Raw genomic sequence first — 18273 nt, 5'->3', positions numbered from 1 at the left:
AGAATACCCCTACTACTCTGCAACTCAATTTTTTTTTTAATTGGGCAACTTTTATTAGTAGTGAGGTATTCCAAAGATTTCTGTCCAATCGAGAAATTCCAAAATTCTATAGCTTTGTTTAATCCATCAACATTTGTCCCTTTCTGAAACTGTACATCTTTAGGCTTGATTTTCGGCTTCCTAAGTAAATGCTTACTATGAGCATTAATATTAATAACAATAGTTTACATTTATTGAAGACTTCCCATCTACTATGTACACCATTTGGAAGAAGAAAATAATAAAGAAAAAAGATTGGCCAGGCGCGGTGGCTCACGCCTGTAATCCCAGCACTTTCGGAGGCTGAGGCAGGTGGATCACGAGGTCAGAAGTTCGAGACAAGCCTGGCCAACATAGTGAAACTCCATCACTACCAAAAATACAAAAATTAGCCAGGTGTGGTGGTGTGCACCTGTAGTCCCAGTTACTCGGGAGGCTGAGGCAGGAGAATGGCTTGAAACCAGAAGGTGGAGGTTGCAGTGAGCCGAGATCACGCCACTGTACTCCAGCCTGGGCGAAAGAGCAAAACTCCGTCAAAAAAAAAAAAAAAAAAAGAAAAGGAAAAAAGATCGAGAAATGCACCCCCCACACGGGGGGGGTGGGGGCAGGGAAGCATAGAGATAAAAACATTGGTAAATACTTTCAAAGAAATAGCTATGGTATTATACATAGCTTCATTATTTAAGCACAATCACTTGGGACATCTTTTTGAAACAACTGTGCTCAGCTAATCAACTCTGACTCATTTCATAGAAGTGGGCATCTTCAATTTCACTATCCTCAAAACCTGTACTTTAGCAAATATGCTAACAAATATTTCTTGTGTGTCAAAAAGGTGTTCAGAGCATTATTCTGTCAAAGACAGCTTCTATTAATAGCTTTTAGGGATCTAATGCAGTACTTTTTTGCTGCCAATAAGCCTCCACTGATGATTACTGAAAACAATTAATCAGAGTGAGAGTAGAGAATTCAATATTCTTTTTTTTTTTTTTTTTTTTGAGGCGGAGTCTCGCTCTGTCGCCCAGACTGGAGTGCAGTGGCCCGATCTCAGCTCACTGCAAGCTCCGCCTCCCGGGTTCACGCCATTCTCCTGCCTCAGCCTCCCGAGTAGCTGGGACTACAGGCGCCCGCCACCTCGCCCGGCTAGTTTTTTTTTTGTATTTTTTAGTAGAGACGGGGTTTCACCGTGTTCGCCAGGATGGTCTCGATCTCCTGACCTCGTGATCCCTCCGTCTCGGCCTCCCAAAGTGCTGGGATTACAGGCTTGAGCCACCGCGCCCGGCCGAGAATTCAATATTCATTCCTTTATTCAAGAAACTTCTACTGTGTACTGTACACACAATATGCAAAACACTGTGCTAGATGTTGAGGAGATACCAAGTTGTATGAGCCATTTATTCTGCCTTAAAGGCATATTCAAGGGACTATAATACCATGTATGGTGGGGGTTACTGGATAAAAATAAGGTACAGAGCAAATTCAAAAGATAAAGAGATTATTCTTTGCCAGTGACACCAGGAATTCTTTCTTGGAAATGCTAACTTTTAAATTAGGTCTTGAGAAATGTATAGAATTTCAAGAGGCACAATTGAGGGGAAGGCATCACAGGCATGAATGGAGGAACGGGTAGGTTATGTTCAGAGAATGGCGTAAAGTCCTATTTGGCTCAAGCATACTTAAAGAGAAATAATAGAAGGTAAGACTTGAAAGGCAAACCTATAGAGTCTTGAAGGACAGAATGGGAAGTTTAACTTTTACTTGGTAGGAATGTAGAGATACTGGTGGTCAACATGATCAGCACTGTGCTTTAGAAGATTAATTTAACAGCAATCTCCATAAGCTGTTTTCAACCGAAGTACCTTATTGTAATCAGTTGTGAAGTGGGTATAACTTATTAGTAGTAATATAAGTACTGAAGCTTACGTCTTTTATCAGAGCAGCTTCATTTATTATTTCTATAATATCACTCTTGCTCACATTCCCATATGCCTTCTTATGTCAAAGCAAAAGTGGTCTAGGGACTGTGCATAAGACAGCCCTATGCACGTGACACCATCTGTCATGCAAAATTGCTGACCTAAATGTTGGACTGAAGAAGAGAAAGGCTAGAGTCAAGAAATGCAAGTTGGAGACTGTTATAACCCCAAGGCAAGCAGTATGGACAGCCTAACCTAGGATGAAAGAATTGGGAGTAGGTATGATGTAACTTGGAAATCAATTGGATGTTGGGTTGTGGGAGAAGGGATACTGAGGAGAGTAAGGGTGAGGCCACCATCAAAATAAACTCTCCAGCCTGAGTGAATAGAATGATGGCATTGCCATGAAAAAAAAAATAGGAAAGTCTGGAAATATGGTTGTATATGGGTTCTTTCAGATTCCAGGGATACCCAGGACATGGTACCTACTTTCTTTACTCACTTATACAGTGCTAGGTTCCTATATGATGTTAAACAGGTGTCATTTACACTACCACTCCCCAGTAATGCTGAGTGGGTTAACTCAATGTTCATATATGTACCGCTAACCTTAGATAAAAGGATTACTATTTGGGATGGCAAGAGTAAAAAGTGATCTGTACAGCTCAGGTCTTCGTAAGAATGGGTTTCTACTTTCTTTTCATTCATTGACTTCAGTTTTACAATCAACTTTGAATTCTTTTGAACAGTCAATGTTACATATTTCCTAACACCTGTAAGAAATGCTCTAATGGTATTCTTACAGAACTTAAGTGCATGTGCATGTGTGTGTTTAAAGACACTACATAATATAAATGTATAAATATAATATATAGATCTTTATGTTTAAACACTGAAAACCCAGTAGGTGAACAAGGCAGAAAGTAAACTAGAGATCCATTATACAACAGAAGCTGGTTTGCAAGTATGCTATGTACTGTGTGTGCAGGAAAAGGTAAAAGGAGATTTGATATGCACTGAATGTGAAAATGCATTCCAGCTGACACTGCACAGCAGTATAAGCAAAATAGATATCCCAATAGTGTGGTCAATAAGGCCAGTCTTATACTTTTTATTTATAGATAAATTGAATGAAACCAAGATATCTGGTGACAGTTAAATAAGAGAGAGAGAATATCTGCATTTTGTAAACAGAAAGTGCAGTTATCATTAAAAGCATACTTAAAAATTCCAAAAATATTTCTCGCTTATGATTTTTAAAACTCTCAACAAAGATCCCCACAAAATTCATTATTTTTGAAGTTATTCTACAGAAATCAAACAAAAGATAAGAAACACAATACAGATATTATGTTATTAATAGAAACTGAAAATAAAAATTGTTGAAGGCCTAAGATACTATTTCAGCTCAACAAATTTATTTTCCATAACTGAAATAATAAGGATCATGCAGACATTCTCATGGGCAAAATTTTAAAAAATTTCTTCATTCATCCGAAATGCAAAACAAAGTGTACTAGTTTGTCTACAGAAAAAAGAGGCAAAGGTCTGCCCGGTGCAGTGGCTCACGCCTGTTATCCCAGCATTTTGGGAGGCCAAGGTGCGCAGATCACCTGAGATCAGGAGTTCAAGACCAGCCTGGCCAACATGGTGAAACTCTGTCTCTACTAAAAATACAAAAATTAACCGCACATGGTGGCAGGTGCCTGTAATTCCAGCTACTCGGGAGGCTGAGGCAGGAGAATTGCTAGAACCCTGGAGGCGGAGGTTGCAGTAAGCTGAGATAGCGCCACTGCACTCCAGCTTGGGCAACAGACTGAGACTCTGTCTCAAAAAATAAAAAGAGGCAAAAACGTCAGTTTAAAGTTAAGCAATTCTAATCTAACTAAAGCAAAGTGATAAGCTATGGAATAAATAATAAGAAAATATGTATCATATATAATATACTTTATAATATATATGTGATATATGACATGATATGTAATATCATCTTAAAACAAGGTAGTCACCTTCCTTGCAAATGTGTCCATAGACCATTAACAAAAATTTAATATGCATTTGGCCAAAATAAAACATTAATAAATTCCCAAAGCAGAAATTTAGGTCCTATTCCCTGACCACAATACTACACAACTAAAACCAAAAATACTAAACTTTATCAACATCTGTACCTTGTCAGGAAAGATTCATACAACCCACATCGTTTCTTACACAGAATGAGGATTTTAAAATAAGGCCATCACAGGTCTACAGTTACAAAATGAGGCAAAAATGAAAAAAACATATGCAATACACTACCTGATTTTCTCATAAGTCCCACAAGTATGTCAAACAGAGGGTAAGTGAAAGCTAGGCTATGGCTACTAGGAGAGGTGTGATTCTGTTATTTACACAAGAATCAGGCTATTTCTGGTTGCAACAGGATATAGGTCTCTTGATTGCCTGAATATACAGTTATGGGTGACCTAAAAATACCTTATATGTATTTTCTGTGGACATCATGAAGCTGAAGGCACCTCACCTCCAAATTAGTAAGTTTTCTTTGCTCACCGAGGCTGGTTGCTGCTTGAGAACAGAAAAAGTAGGCTTTCACAGGTGAGTTCAGGCAGTGGGTCTGAGTGATGATCATGTTCAATACATTCCCCAGGCTGTGCATTCACCTTATTATGTCAGCTCTTCACTACCCTCTTTTATCACTCTGGACTACTGCTTCGAAAACCTTCCTACCCTAGTTCTCCATCTAGGCTGGTCTCAAATTATTTCTCTCTCTTCCTTTTACACTACTCCTTAGCAAAACTTCTCTTTTCAGACCTGATGATTCCTACTAGACCCTAGAAGAGTGGACACTCATTTGTTAATTCTTTCCCTTGACTTACCAACCTCATCAGGGTCATTTTTACTTAGAAATTAGGCTCTTGTGAACTCAAGTGAATTTTGAATTTGCTATGCAAGGGTGAGCAAACTACAGGCCAGGGGCAACATCCAGCCTACTGTCTTCTGAAGGCAAATAACAACCAGACTCATTCATTCATATATGGTTCAAGACTGCAAAGGGCAGTTCAGGCTACAAAGGGCAGAACTGAGTAGCGGGGACAGAGAGCACATGGCTTACAAAACCTGCAATGTTCTGGCCCTTTCCAGGATGTCTGCCAAATCCTGGCCAAGCACAGTGGCTGGCACTGTGTGATAAATAAATGTATATGAATCATTGAATTTCAAGAGGAATTTTACCTTCCTCCTTGTCCTAAAGATTTCTCCACAACTCTCACTCTCAATAGCTAAGGCTTAGACCTTGAGGCCAGAGGAGACCTAGTTTGTTCCATATCCGTTTATGAAGACAGGCCAAGACCCACCACCGAGGACAGGAAATAGGCCTGTGTCATTTGTCTCAGGTCAACCTTAGTTCTCACAAACAGACTACCATTTGATATGTAGCTGCTTCCAACATCCAAGGTAGGCTGTGTCCTATGGGAAAAACAGACCCTGGTCACTTTGGTCTCCTTCAGGAATAAGAAACCTGACTCCTCAGGAGGTTCTCATAAGTCATTTGTCAAACTCTGCCCCTTCTTCATTTCACCTGGTTTTCCTTGTTCTAGTCTGTATTTCCTTGCCAACTCTATAGATCCAATCCTCACTTGTCCTTTGTTTACTTTGACTGTTGAATGATGGCAAATTCAGATCTTTACTGTCCCTCATTACCAGGTAGCAACCACACTTTGGGTTGTAACACTGACAGTCTCCTTGCCTCGTCTAGTCCTGGCTTAGCCTCAAGTGTAGTCGGATTATAAAGACAGGACTAACTATATAGGTGACACATCCCATATCATGAATAGGATTTTTAATTCTTAGCCTTCCCAGAGTTTATAAGTCATTTAGCATTGTTATCTGCTCACTACTGGGAAAAACAAAAAATAGATACCAAATGCCCCTTCATCCTATTATTACTTGTTCTCCTACATGGTTTTATGATGCCACAGGAAGGTGGCATTAATAGCTTCAGGAAGCCTATCTGGAGCATAAGAATATGGGGTTTTTCTATGATTCAAAGATATAAGGAGGCAAAGATTTATTAAGACTTACTTAGAATATGTGGAGATTTTTAAGATAAAAGAAGCATCTAATTATTAATAATAAATGACAGCAAATTGTCATAGTATTATACAAATGTAGCTGTGAATAATTACTGATCTTACTATAAAACTGAAACTGTAGTAGAGAATGTAGAAATTGCAATAAAAATCCTGCATGATAGCAATCAAAAAGGGAAGATGAAGAAATCTTTTTTTTTTTTTTGAGACAGCATCTCACTCTGTCACCCAGGCTGGAGGACAGTCACATGATCACAGCTCACTGCTGCCTCAACTTCCTGAACTCAAGTGATCCTCCCAATTCAGCCTCCTAAGTGGTAGGACTGCAGGTGTGTGCCACCATGTCTGGTTAATTTAAAAAAAAAATTTTTGTAGTGGGTGTGAGTTGGTTGAAGGTAATGATTTAATTTAAAAAAAAAGTGGAAAAAAATTAAAATAATTTTTGTTTTTTGTAGCATTAGGGTCCCATGATATTGCCCAGGCTGATCTTGAACTCCTGGGTTCAAGTGATTCTCCTACCTTTGCCTCCCAGAGTGTTGGGATTACAGGTGTGAGGTACTGCACCTGGCAAGGTGGGTTTCACTAAGATACAGACATTCTGAGAAGATCAGAGGGACAGATAACACAGCTGTGTGGGGAAGAAGCTTTCAAACGTATGAGATGGAAGGTTAGATGTTATAAGCATTAGAATTTTCTACAGTAAGCTTTTAACATAAGGAATCAATAACATATAACAGCAATAAGTTTCCATTTACTTTGAGGAAACTTATCATTGACCTAAGAATAGCTTATCTTTGTTTCAGCCCTTTTAGGCAACCTGGGGCCTCCAACCTAGGGCCATGGACCAGTACCAGTCTGTGGCCTATTAAGAACCTGGCCTAACAGGGCGAGTGAGCATTACCTCCTGAGTTCAGCCTCCTGTCAGATCAGCGGCGGCATTAGATTCTCACAGGAACACGAACCATAATGTGAACTGCACATGTGAGGGATCTAGGTTGTATGCTCCTTATGAGAATCTAACTAATGCCTGATGATCTGAGGTGAAACAGTTTCATCCTGAAACCATCCCTCCTTACCCTCCTGGTCCGTGGAAAAATTGTCTTCCATAAAACCAGTTCCTGGTGCCAAAAAGGTTGGGGACGGCTGCTTTAAGGTCTTATTTGAGTCTTCACTTGCCTACTCTTCAGGGTGATCTTTGTATTCTAAGATTAACTCAGGGCAAATATCTGCCATGTTTTGGTAGATAAGTAGGTTATATACCTTCGAAATAAAAAGCTCACAAGCCTTCTGAATATACTCCTCTTAAAAACGTAAAATGTGGCCGGGCGCGGTGGCTCAAGCCTGTAATCCCAGCACTTTGGGAGGCCGAGACGGGCGGATCACGAGGTCAGGAGATCGAGACCATCCTGGCTAACACGGTGAAACCCCGTCTCTACTAAAATATACAAAAAATTAGCCGGGCGAGATGGCGGGCGCCTGTAGTCCCAGCTACTCGGGAGGCTGAGGCGAGAGAATGGCGTAAACCTGGGAGGCGGAGCTTGCAGTGAGCTGAGATCCGGCCACTGCACTCCAGCCTGGGCGACAGAGCGAGACTCCGTCTCAAAAAAAAAAAAAAACGTAAAATGTTCCAAATTAAAGATGTCCAAATTGAGCATCTCCGAAGGTAAAATTTAAATTATCTTTAATTATATATACAGCCACTGTCCCAACATCAAGCTTAGATTAATCTCTGCAGATACTGAAGAAGACCCTCTCAGAGTAAGGAGACTAAGAAGAAACTGAGATGGGACTTATATAAACTTCTAACATCTCAGGCTATAATGCCAGAATATTGTTAAAACTACTTTCTAAACATCTTGTTTTAAGTGAAAATCTTTCATGACAAAGCTCATCACTAATCGTGCTATGATTTAGATGTTAGGGACTCAATTACATTTTACATACTCCTAATACAATTAATGAGGAATCATGGGGTATCACAAACCAAGGTATGAGTTTTTTACAAAAGCATATTCTAAGACAGTACTTCTTGAGTATTTTTAAATGAAGCCAAAAAGTTGATTTGGAAAACAGCAACAGTTATCTTCTAATTTACTATGCTTCCTTTAGGTGTCTTGCAACATATCAATAGGTTAGAAACTTTGTATTTTTGAAGCAACATTTTGAAGTAAGAATAAAAAGTCCCACAAGGTCCACTGTGGATTTCTGGGTTGTCTGTAGAATGATACAAGATTCTTTAACTCACCTCCACATGCCTTTGACCTTTCTTTCAACTTTTCTGCAGCCATTTCACCATAGCTGGGAAGTTCTGACATCTTCACTCCAGATCGAGCTTCTGCTATTAGCTGACGAGCTCTCTCTCTCAGCTGCCGACGTCGCTCTTCATCTTGCTGCTAAGATATATTGAACAGTTGCCAACTCAGTAATTGACAGAAATGCAATTTCATTTTCAATCTGATCATCATGATAGTAACTGGTTTACAGCATGGTGCTTGGCCCACATTATAAATAGGATGCTCTATATCAGTTGGATGTCACACCATTTTTAAAAGACATCCTAGAATCAGATTTTTAAAAACATTTACAAATTATTTTATTAAAATGTCCATTAAAAATACAAACTAAAGAATGGTAATACATATCACTGAGAAAATATCAGAAATTATTATTAATAAAAGAATCCAGCTTACAGAAAAAAAAGTCACAATACTAAGGACAGAATTTTTATTCATATTTTTAAAGAATAGAACTTAACTTGTTATTTTTGAAAAAAGGTGCAGAGCAATGGCTAAAAGACATCTTTGAGAGCAGAAAATGCTGCTATACTATGCTGATCAAATGCTATATAGGAAATGGCATATTTAGGGGGCTAGAGTAAGAGTAGGGATAGTTTATCAGTACATAATTTGATTTAAAAACTATCAACAAGTTTTTCCTTTTGGTAACTCCCTCTCTTTTTGGTAACTCCCTCTCTCCCCAAATGTATACAGAGAAGAAAAATTAAAATCTAATGTGGTTTCTGATATTTAAAATAACTAGACAAATAAGAGAGTTGTTGACTACTAAAAACAGGATTATTGGCTGGGCACAGTGGCTCACACCTGTAATCCCAGCACTTTGGGAGGCCAAGGCGGGTGGATCACAAGGTCAAGAGATTGACACCATCCTGGCCAATATGGTGAAACCCCATCTCTACTAAAAATGCAAAAGAATTAGCTGGGCGTGGTGGCACATGCCTGTAGTCCCAGCTACTCGGGAGGCTGAGGCAGAAGAATCACTTGAACCCAGGAGGCGGAGGTTGCAGTGAGCCGAGATCACGCCACTGCACTCCAGGCCTGGCAACAAAGCAAGACTCTGTCTCAAAAAAAAAAAAAAAAAAAAAAAGATTATTATGAATCGCAAATAATCAATGTGAAACTGCTTTGTAAATTGAAAAGCATATAAAATAAGGCATTACTATGATAAAACAAAGACTGAAATAATCTGGCCCCAACATGTATTTCCCGGGTTATCTCCCCTTAACATCTCCGAACCTCCATAAATCCTTACATCTATTCATACAGAATTGTTTGTATCATGTAGCTTCATGTACTTGTGGCTCTGAGTGTGTCATTTCTTTTTCTTGGAATGAGCTTCTCTAACCTTATTTAATTTCTGCTCATTCTTCCAGATTCAGTTTAAATCCACCAAACCTCCCCTCTCTATCTCCCCCACTACTTCCCTAAGAAATAAAGTAATCCTTCCTCTATGTTACTTCAGCACTTTATGTGTGTCTGTGTGTGTATGTTATTTTTTTAAACAATACTTGTCAACTTACATTATAACTTTGTAGGGATGCCTCCTTCACATTAGAGTTGAAATACATCTGATTTACCTTTGTATCTCTGGTCTTTAGTACATAATTTGTGCTAGGTGCTGTAACCATTTCAAGCATGATGACATAAGGGTTCAGAAAACGGAGAACATTTTTGGCTGAGGGGCAAACAGAATGCATCATGCCATCATGGATTTCAAGCTGGGTCTGAAGAATGAGTAGGATTTGGAATAGGTAGAGATAGAAGTTGGTGGTTAGGTAGCTCAGTGTAGGAGAGACAAGGAGGTAGGAACAGTACAAAAACATAGAGGCAAGAAGGTATATGGGGAAACACAACCTAGTCTTCCTGAACATAGGGCAAAAACAGTGATAGACAAGGCAAGAAAAATAAATTTGGGGAAATACTTTAAAGGCCCTGTCCAATAGGGAGAGGAGAGGTGCTTTAATTTTATTCTAAAGACAGCAGAGACCACTGCTGGGCTTTATCTTTATGCATATGTCTTTTTTTTTTTTTTTTAAAGTCTAGAGGAATCATCAATTAGAGGTGTATTTGAGAAAGATTAATCAGGCAATGGTGCATAAAATAGACTGGCATAGAGGGGCGGCAATAGACTAGTTAGGAGGCTCTTATGAGAGTCCAAGGAGACTGTACTGACATACAAGACTAAGATGGTGGCAATGGGAATAGAAAGAGAAAAGTGTCATATATTAGAGTTAGAGGCACTAATTCCTGGTAACATTAGATGCAGAAGGAGGGAAAAAACTCAGAAATTTTTAACTTAAGCAACTAGTAGAACTGTGATGTTCATAATAGAAATAGAAAAACTAAAAGAAACTATAAGAAGCAAGGGAGAGAAAGTCTGTGCTAAGACATATTGGGTTTGAGAAGCTGGCAGGAAATCTGAGTAAAGATGCTAGTAGGTAATTGAGAAATAAAATGGATACTAGGATGTGAGGTCAGACTATGACTAGAGCGCTGATGAGTTATAGGAACCCATGAAAGCATTTGAAGAGGGTACCCTAGAGAAAAAGGAGCGACACTGACTAAAACATGGAAAACATCTATCTATATCTAGGTAAGATATAGATAAGATATATATTGAAAAGAGGACACAGAAAGAGGGAGAAGAGAACTAGAACACTGAAGTATCCAGATAATCAAAATAGCATAGGCTTTCAAGAAAAAGGAGTAATCAATTGCAGCCAATGTTAGAGGTTAATGAGTCTGAAAATTTTAAAAGGGCAATGAAACTTGGTGAGACATTGATGTATTTTAAACCACATTAAATAGTCTGTTGCCTTAAAAAACAAACAAAACAAAACTTGGTGACATATCATTAGGGACAAGGGTAGAAACCAATGGGTAGAACTCAAGTCCAGGCCATTTTTTTTCACAAATTTCTTGAGAAATCAAGTAAGCCATCAAAATTAATGGGGATAGGTTAATGGGGATGCCCAATGGACCCAGGGACAAGCCTGAAGCTCCCAGTAGGGAACCATTTAGAAGAACCCAGTAGAGAGACAATTTCATTCTCAAAAAGAAAAATGACTGCAATGAATTGAATCAATGAGATCACACATAAAATCAAGGAAAATTCGAGTCCAGTATGATATTCAAAACATAGAAGGATATAAAAACTTATTTGTTACCATTTAAGGCAGCTTTGAAATAACTCCTACAAAGTAGTAATTGAAGGAAAAGAATAAATTATTTTGTATTTCTGGTGGGAAATGAATTTTAGAGTAACCAAACAGTCTCAGTCAATAAGGGAAAGCTCTACTATATATATATCTGTGTGTGTGTATGGTAAACCCATCCAAGCTGGAATGCACTGGTGCAATCACAGCTCACCGCAGCCTTGATCTCCCAGGCTCAAGCGATCCTCCCACTTCAGCCTTCTGAGTAGCTGGAACTACAGGCATGGTGGCCATAGTTTTAAAAAAAAAAAATTTTTTTTAAGGTTTTGTAGCGACAGGGTCTCCCTGTGTTGCCCATGTTGGTCTCAAACTCCTAGGCTCAAGTCACTCTCCCACTGGGATTACAGGTTTGAGCCACCATGCCCGGCCTAGCTCTACTTTACAAGGTATCATTTAATAATGCCCCTAAAAGGTAGAATTATTAAAAAAATCACTTTGCAAATCATAATGAATGATTCTGGCAAGGATCATCAACTGTTATTAAAGCTCTTAGGTAAATGTCCGATAGGGAACTGGATAGTCATGCTGCAGCCAACTGTATTTTCCAAAGATGGCCACAACAGTTATCGCTCATCCCAATGCTCTTCTGCAATGTGACCTTGCCACTCCCTCAATAAGAGGAAGAGTTTAATTCTTCTGAGCCAGCTTTAGTGACTTGTATGTAAGAAACAGAATGTGGAAGTGTTGCAGGTGATTTCCAAGGCTAGGTCAGAAAAGGCCATACCCCTTCTGCCCTAAGCTCTCTTGAAATTCCTATATTCTGTCCTCTTTCTGGGAACCCAGCAGTCATACAGTGAGAAGACTAAGTTACATGTAGGTGCTTCAGTTGACCATTCTAGCCAAATTCAGCCTTCAGTCTTTCTGGTGTAGGTCCAGACACGTGAATGAAGAAGGCTTTAGATGACCTCAGACTCTAAGCCATTTTGAGCCACCCCCAACTGTTAACGTCCTACAGAATTTGTAGAGCATAACAGCAAGACATTTTTTTTTTTTACATCACTAAGTTTGGGGTGGCCTGTTACACAGCAGTAACAACTGGAACATATGCTTAAGTAACACCACACAGATTACTTTTAGTTGCAAGGGGAAAACCTAATCTGTAAAAAGAGAGATAAGAACTAGATCAGAGATTAGGGACCACGAATCTAGCATCATTAATGTTGGGTCAATCATATGTTATATGTTTTTTGATATGAAGCACATGAACTGCACACCACCTATAATATTCTACCAAAAATGTTTAAAGTGAATCCACTCAAACTTTAGATATAATTTCATGTTTATCATAAGCACAGGGGATAGAGAAGCACGATAAATGACACAGCAAGAAAACCACCAAATAGATCCAGAAGGTAGGATATCCCAGACAACTGACCTGATCATTTTAATAAGTCAGAGTTAAGAAAACATATGCATAGAAAGAGATTTGGAAGGGTATATGCAAAGTTGTCACGGTGAAGATTTCTGGGTATCAAAATTTGATATTCGTATTTTCTTTTGACTTCCTTTTCTAATTTTCTATAATACACATATACTACTCTTATAATAAAATTTATTTTAAAAAATAATCTTGACTAGTTGTAGTGGCACACGCTTATAATCCCCGCTACTCAGGAGGACTGCTTGAGTCCAGGAGTTCAAGACCAGCCTGGGCAACTGGGCTACATAGCAAGACCCTGCCTCGAAAAAGCAAAACAATGTGATGGTATGCTTCCTGAAGTGTATATTGTGGTAGGTGCAAAAGAAGAGAGGTCTAACATTCAAGTGAAATTTTATTAGTATCTGGAGACACAGGCTTATTCATAGGTGAGGAATAGTATGCAATAGGCATAGTGAGACTGAAGATGCAAGAATAACATTAAAAAAATCCTCAGTTTACTATCAGTGTTTCTGTTTTTCTTTTTTAAATTTGAGACAGGATCTCACTCTGTTACCTGGGCTGGAGTGCAATGGTACAATCATAGCTCACTGCAACCTTGACCTCGCCAGGCTCAGGTGATTCTCCCACCTCAGCCCTCTCTCCACCCGAAGTAGCTGGGACCACACGTGTGTGCCACCATGCCTGGCTAATTTTTGCAATTTTGTAGAGATGGGGTTTTGTCATGCTGCCCAGGCTGGTCTCAAACTCATGGGCTCAAGTGATTCATGCACCTTGGCCTCCCAAAGTGTAGGGATTACAGGCATGAGCCACCACATCTGGTCCACTATCAGTGTTTCTAAACTTGAAAAATATACTAGGAATAAAAGAAATTACAGGATTGATAATGGTGAGTTTGATGATGGCTGCTGCTATCTCCTGAGCATTTATATGCTATGTATTTTATGTGCATAATATTTAGTTTTCACATCTTTATTTTTACCAGTAAGAATATTTAAGTTTAGAGTCACAGCATTCCACAGCTAGACCTGATGTCAGAGCCAGGTATTCAGCTCAGGTCTGTTTTACTCCAGAGCCCTTGCTCTTAACCACTAAACTATATGATTCCCAAAGTATCAAATTATATGATCAAATGAGGAAAATGGAACTTTTACTAAACTTTCATCTTTCAAACTTATGAAAAGTTAAGAGTACTAATAAAAAACCATTATTTAATATGCCTCAGGCAACTAAGTTTAAGTGTATTTCACTGACTGAATAATAACTTCTTACATAGCTGGAATTTGTTGATTCAAACTAAAATGAAGGGTCATTTTTACTGAGTTAAAATGAAATAAATGATTCTAGTTTTCTGAATATGAAATGGCAACCTAATTTTTTTCTCACAAGCTATCACCTCCTCTATCCCACTAATACTCCCATCTGCACATTTTTCCCAGAGCTTACCAAGAGTGCAATTTAAAGTAGGCAATCGTTAATAAAACCAACTCTAAATACTAATTAGGAACACTTTATCAATTTCCATGTAAATTGTTTGTTTGTACTTATTTACTCATGATTGTTCTCTATACAATAGAAAAAAATGCAAATGAACAAATCAGAATGTAGCCCTAATGGGACTTTCTGTTTATAACCATTAGCCCAGAGGTGTGCTGTAATTCAATTCTCAAGTAGCAAGATTTAGCCTCATTAACAGACTGCAAGGGCAGGTTACAACTCATAAAACCCTATAGTAAACAAAGTTTATGGACACAGCACAAAATCTTGAGCCTGATTGACAGAATTCTAGTTCCCTATCAGATTGCCTTAATTTACTTTTCTACTAATGTCCTAACACCACGGAGACAATTTTGCTTGGGCCTGAAGCTCTCCAGTGGGATGGCGTATCTGTGTTGTTTGTTTTCTCACCCTTTAACTTCCCTTAAGACAAAAAAACAACTGAGAAAATAAAAGTTAATTGTTAAGGTCACGAAGGAAAAGCTTGTAATTATAGTAATTGATTATGCCACCAATTTTAGTTTAATTGATAGCACTAATTTTCAGTTTATTAGTCTCCAGGTTCATCATAACTAAAACTAGTTCATTTTAATTTTTATATGTAGGCTCCATTAAAAGATATTTTGCAATAATACTGAAAGAATAGATAGCAATACAATCTATGCATTTTTTTTACTCAAAATAGCCATACTGTTTATGTCTAAGGATAAAATGACCAGAGAGTAGGGACAATGATTATCTTATTTTTGTATAGCGTTCAACACAAACTGCTCAAATACGTTCATAATATTTCTGACAACGAGTTTGCCTAAACCTAAGAAATGTGTTTTTGAAAGCTGCTTTGACCATTCTACATTCAAAAAAAGACAGTGACTCATAGCTGTAAGTAAATCATGTTTACCATGTGTGCTGGAAAAAAAAATCTTTTCACTGGGTTGCAGAGGCAAGGCAACTTAGAAAACTGCTGTTACTTAAAAGATAAGTATATACTTCAAAAATCCAATACATAGGAAACCTATGTATCTTTCATTTACTTATGTAGTCTAGATAGACTTAAATAAATGTAAGTAGTTAGACTTCCTATTTGTAAGAATGGGTCTGATGACATTCACCTTTTCCTATATGGTATTATTTAGAGTTAGACTGAGTTATAAAGGATAATCCTGCTTTTGTAAGATGGATGTGTATTCTTTGGAGGGTTTGATAGAAGCTGTAGTTTTGGGAGGTCTCCCTCCCCGTGACTATCTTTTTACAATTTGTAACAAATTTTTGAGTAAATACTAGCTCTGTGCCCTGTGTGTTTGCACATGTGTATGTGTTATCTCATTTACTCCTTACAACTCTGTGAGATAGCTGCTATCCTTCCAATTTGATAAAAACTGAATCTCACTTATATATACCGCCCAAGGTCATACATCTTGTAAATGGCATAGTAAGAATTAAAATCAGTGTCTGTTTGATATCAAAGCACTGGCCCTATCTATTACACAACTGCTATTCAGAGCATTTTCTGAGGCCCTACAGTGATTATGATTTTTTAAAGTCCCAGTTCTTTATGTATACTTGGGTTATACAAATCAGTTTAAATTTCCCTTTGTGCCACTGAATAGAGAGAGATGATGAGCAACTAATTTGTTTACATTCACTTAAAACTTAGGTTCCCAACCTTAAATTAAAAGCCTTTAGAAAAGTGGTACATGTATTTAAGCTTTGCTTTTCTCTTTGCTAACATCTTCAGGATAAGGCAAAAGTCCTGCTACGGTGCAAAAGGAGCCCTGTTTCAATCCAGTGAATTTGAAATATTCAAATATAGATGGATCAGAACTAACCACTTTGGACATAAACTTTAATAATATTTAGCCCTTTCACAGCATGTCTTCAAGTTACTACTTTCCTTATCATTCTGAAATGGTCTACAATCTGCCATAGATAGATGCACTAGTAAAATTTGACAATTTAAGGACAAACTCTTCAAGAATAAGTAATGTAATTCCTTGTTTCCTTTCCATAAAAATGTATTGGTATGCAATTTTTATATTTCACAGTTCACCGACATCTAGGCAAGCTTTCTTCCACTGCTTCAATGGTGCTACTTTTAATTTTATCCTCCTTAGTCGTAGTAATTAAAGTGATCAGCAGTGGCATCCCAGCGGCTTTGACACAGCTACAACCCCCTAGCAGACTTTTGCTTTTAAGGGGAAAGGGAAGAAAAAGACTGGAGTTTCATTTCACAGAGAACAAGAAAATCAAGCTTCTCCAATCCCCAACTTTATTCAATTGTTCTTTCAGCAGCCTTTGGATCTTAAGAATCAAATAAAAATGGCTGCCATGGGGGGTCCTTTTTATACTTGCCGCAAATGTCACCAACTGACATTACTTTAGCCAAAAAATGATGCCATGGATTTGTGAAGGTGAATTAGAACATGAGAAACTGTCAGTGTAGCTGCTGAGATCATTACCCACCCAAGGATGTCTTTCATAATATTAGATACTTTTACTCAGTCTGCTGAAAAATACAGATTGAGAAGTCTTTCTATTTAAGAAACATGTCTACACACATTTTCATGAAATAAGCTTTAACAAAACTTTAAAAACATATTATTTCAAATAATGTAGTTTGTATCCATACTCTTTGTAAAACTGTGTTTATAACATAAAAAAGCACTCTATTTCTACCAAAAAAACCCCCCACATTTCATCCTTTACCTCCTTCAAGAACATCCTGTGTTTTTTGTTTTGTCTTCGGTGTTTCATACAGTCTTAGTAATTGAACTTTAATTAGTTGAGCTAAATAAATTTTAACCTATCTAAATTTTTTTTTTTTAAAAGTTTTACTTAGTGCTGCTAATATTTCACAGTATTCTGTTCTCAAAATGGTCCATGAAATTCCTCAATTTTGTAGTAAACTAAAAGAATTTGACTGTCACTCTTTCATCATTAGACAGGGAGCAAGACTCTGTTATTAGGCATTCAGAATGGACCGAAAAAAAAAAGAGAGAGAATTCTGTGTTTGTCCAGAGGCAAGGATTACCAAAGTGTGCCTACTCACTTACTATGAAAGATAGAATTAAATAAAAAATAAAATTACAAGATTTTTAAAGGTGTAGTTAGACTAGATATTTTACTGCCAGCTTGATCAGCTCCTGACTGAATAAATAGGATTTACGGTGAAACATTAAAACTGTTTAGCAGATCTTTTCAACTCATTTCAAACTTTTCTTATGCTGGTTTGTAATATAAGCAGACATGCTTATAAATGGCCACACCTGCTCATTTCTCTGGGGATGGCCTGATCTCTGCTTCTCTAACAAAGAAAGAAAGAAAAAAAAAATCAGCCTTTCTTGTTGCAAAACAGAGTGGAAAGTCAAAATCTTTCTCAAGTTTGCCCCATCTGGTCAGATTAAATCTTTGATCAACCCTGGGGATTACATTTATTTTTGTAGTAACTACTAAATTTTGGATTTGTTTAAGACACATAGGAAAAATAGTAAACAGAATATGAATTTAAATTTGAGATACAGTTTTTAATATATGAGTAGAAAATATAAAAGGACTAATTCAGAAAAAAAAGACACATTTTAAGAATTTAGATTTCATCTAATGTATTTAATTCATGAAAATGAATATGTCATGCTCTAGTTTTTAAAATATATCTGTTTCAAGATACAGCAAGTATTCTTTTTAATTGTAGCATTTGTTTTTCAGTGTTATACCATGTTATACAAATAAAGAATCCTAAACATAAAAGAATACATGATCAAGTTAATGTTGCTAAATGAGCCTTTCCTTTAAGTATCTGGAAGCATTCTGGGATAGAAAGTTTTATATTCTAAATAAATAATC

General features: G+C 37.5%; 1 protein-coding gene across 15 annotated transcripts in view; it reads right to left on the bottom strand.

The window, feature by feature from the left end:
• The window catches only part of EHBP1 (EH domain binding protein 1), a 344785-nt gene that overhangs the window by 58806 nt on the left and 267706 nt on the right, over positions 1–18273 (bottom strand). For 11 of the 15 annotated variants that reach the window (XM_033239195.1, XM_033239199.1, XM_033239205.1 and 8 more), the window contains one exon: positions 8289–8436. In XM_033239195.1, coding sequence (XP_033095086.1) covers positions 8289–8436 — 148 coding nt within the window. The remainder of the gene's footprint in view (positions 1–8288; positions 8437–18273) is intronic. The other 4 variants (XM_033239197.1, XM_033239206.1, XM_033239196.1 and 1 more) reach the window with 1 other exon arrangement.

The sequence above is a fragment of the Trachypithecus francoisi genome, unplaced genomic scaffold (assembly GCF_009764315.1).
Source record: "Trachypithecus francoisi isolate TF-2019V2 unplaced genomic scaffold, Tfra_2.0 Lachesis_group17, whole genome shotgun sequence".
Classification (NCBI taxonomy): Eukaryota; Metazoa; Chordata; class Mammalia; order Primates; family Cercopithecidae; genus Trachypithecus; species Trachypithecus francoisi.
The sequence above is the reverse complement of the archived record's forward strand: the minus strand, read 5'-3'. Positions and strand labels throughout refer to the sequence as shown.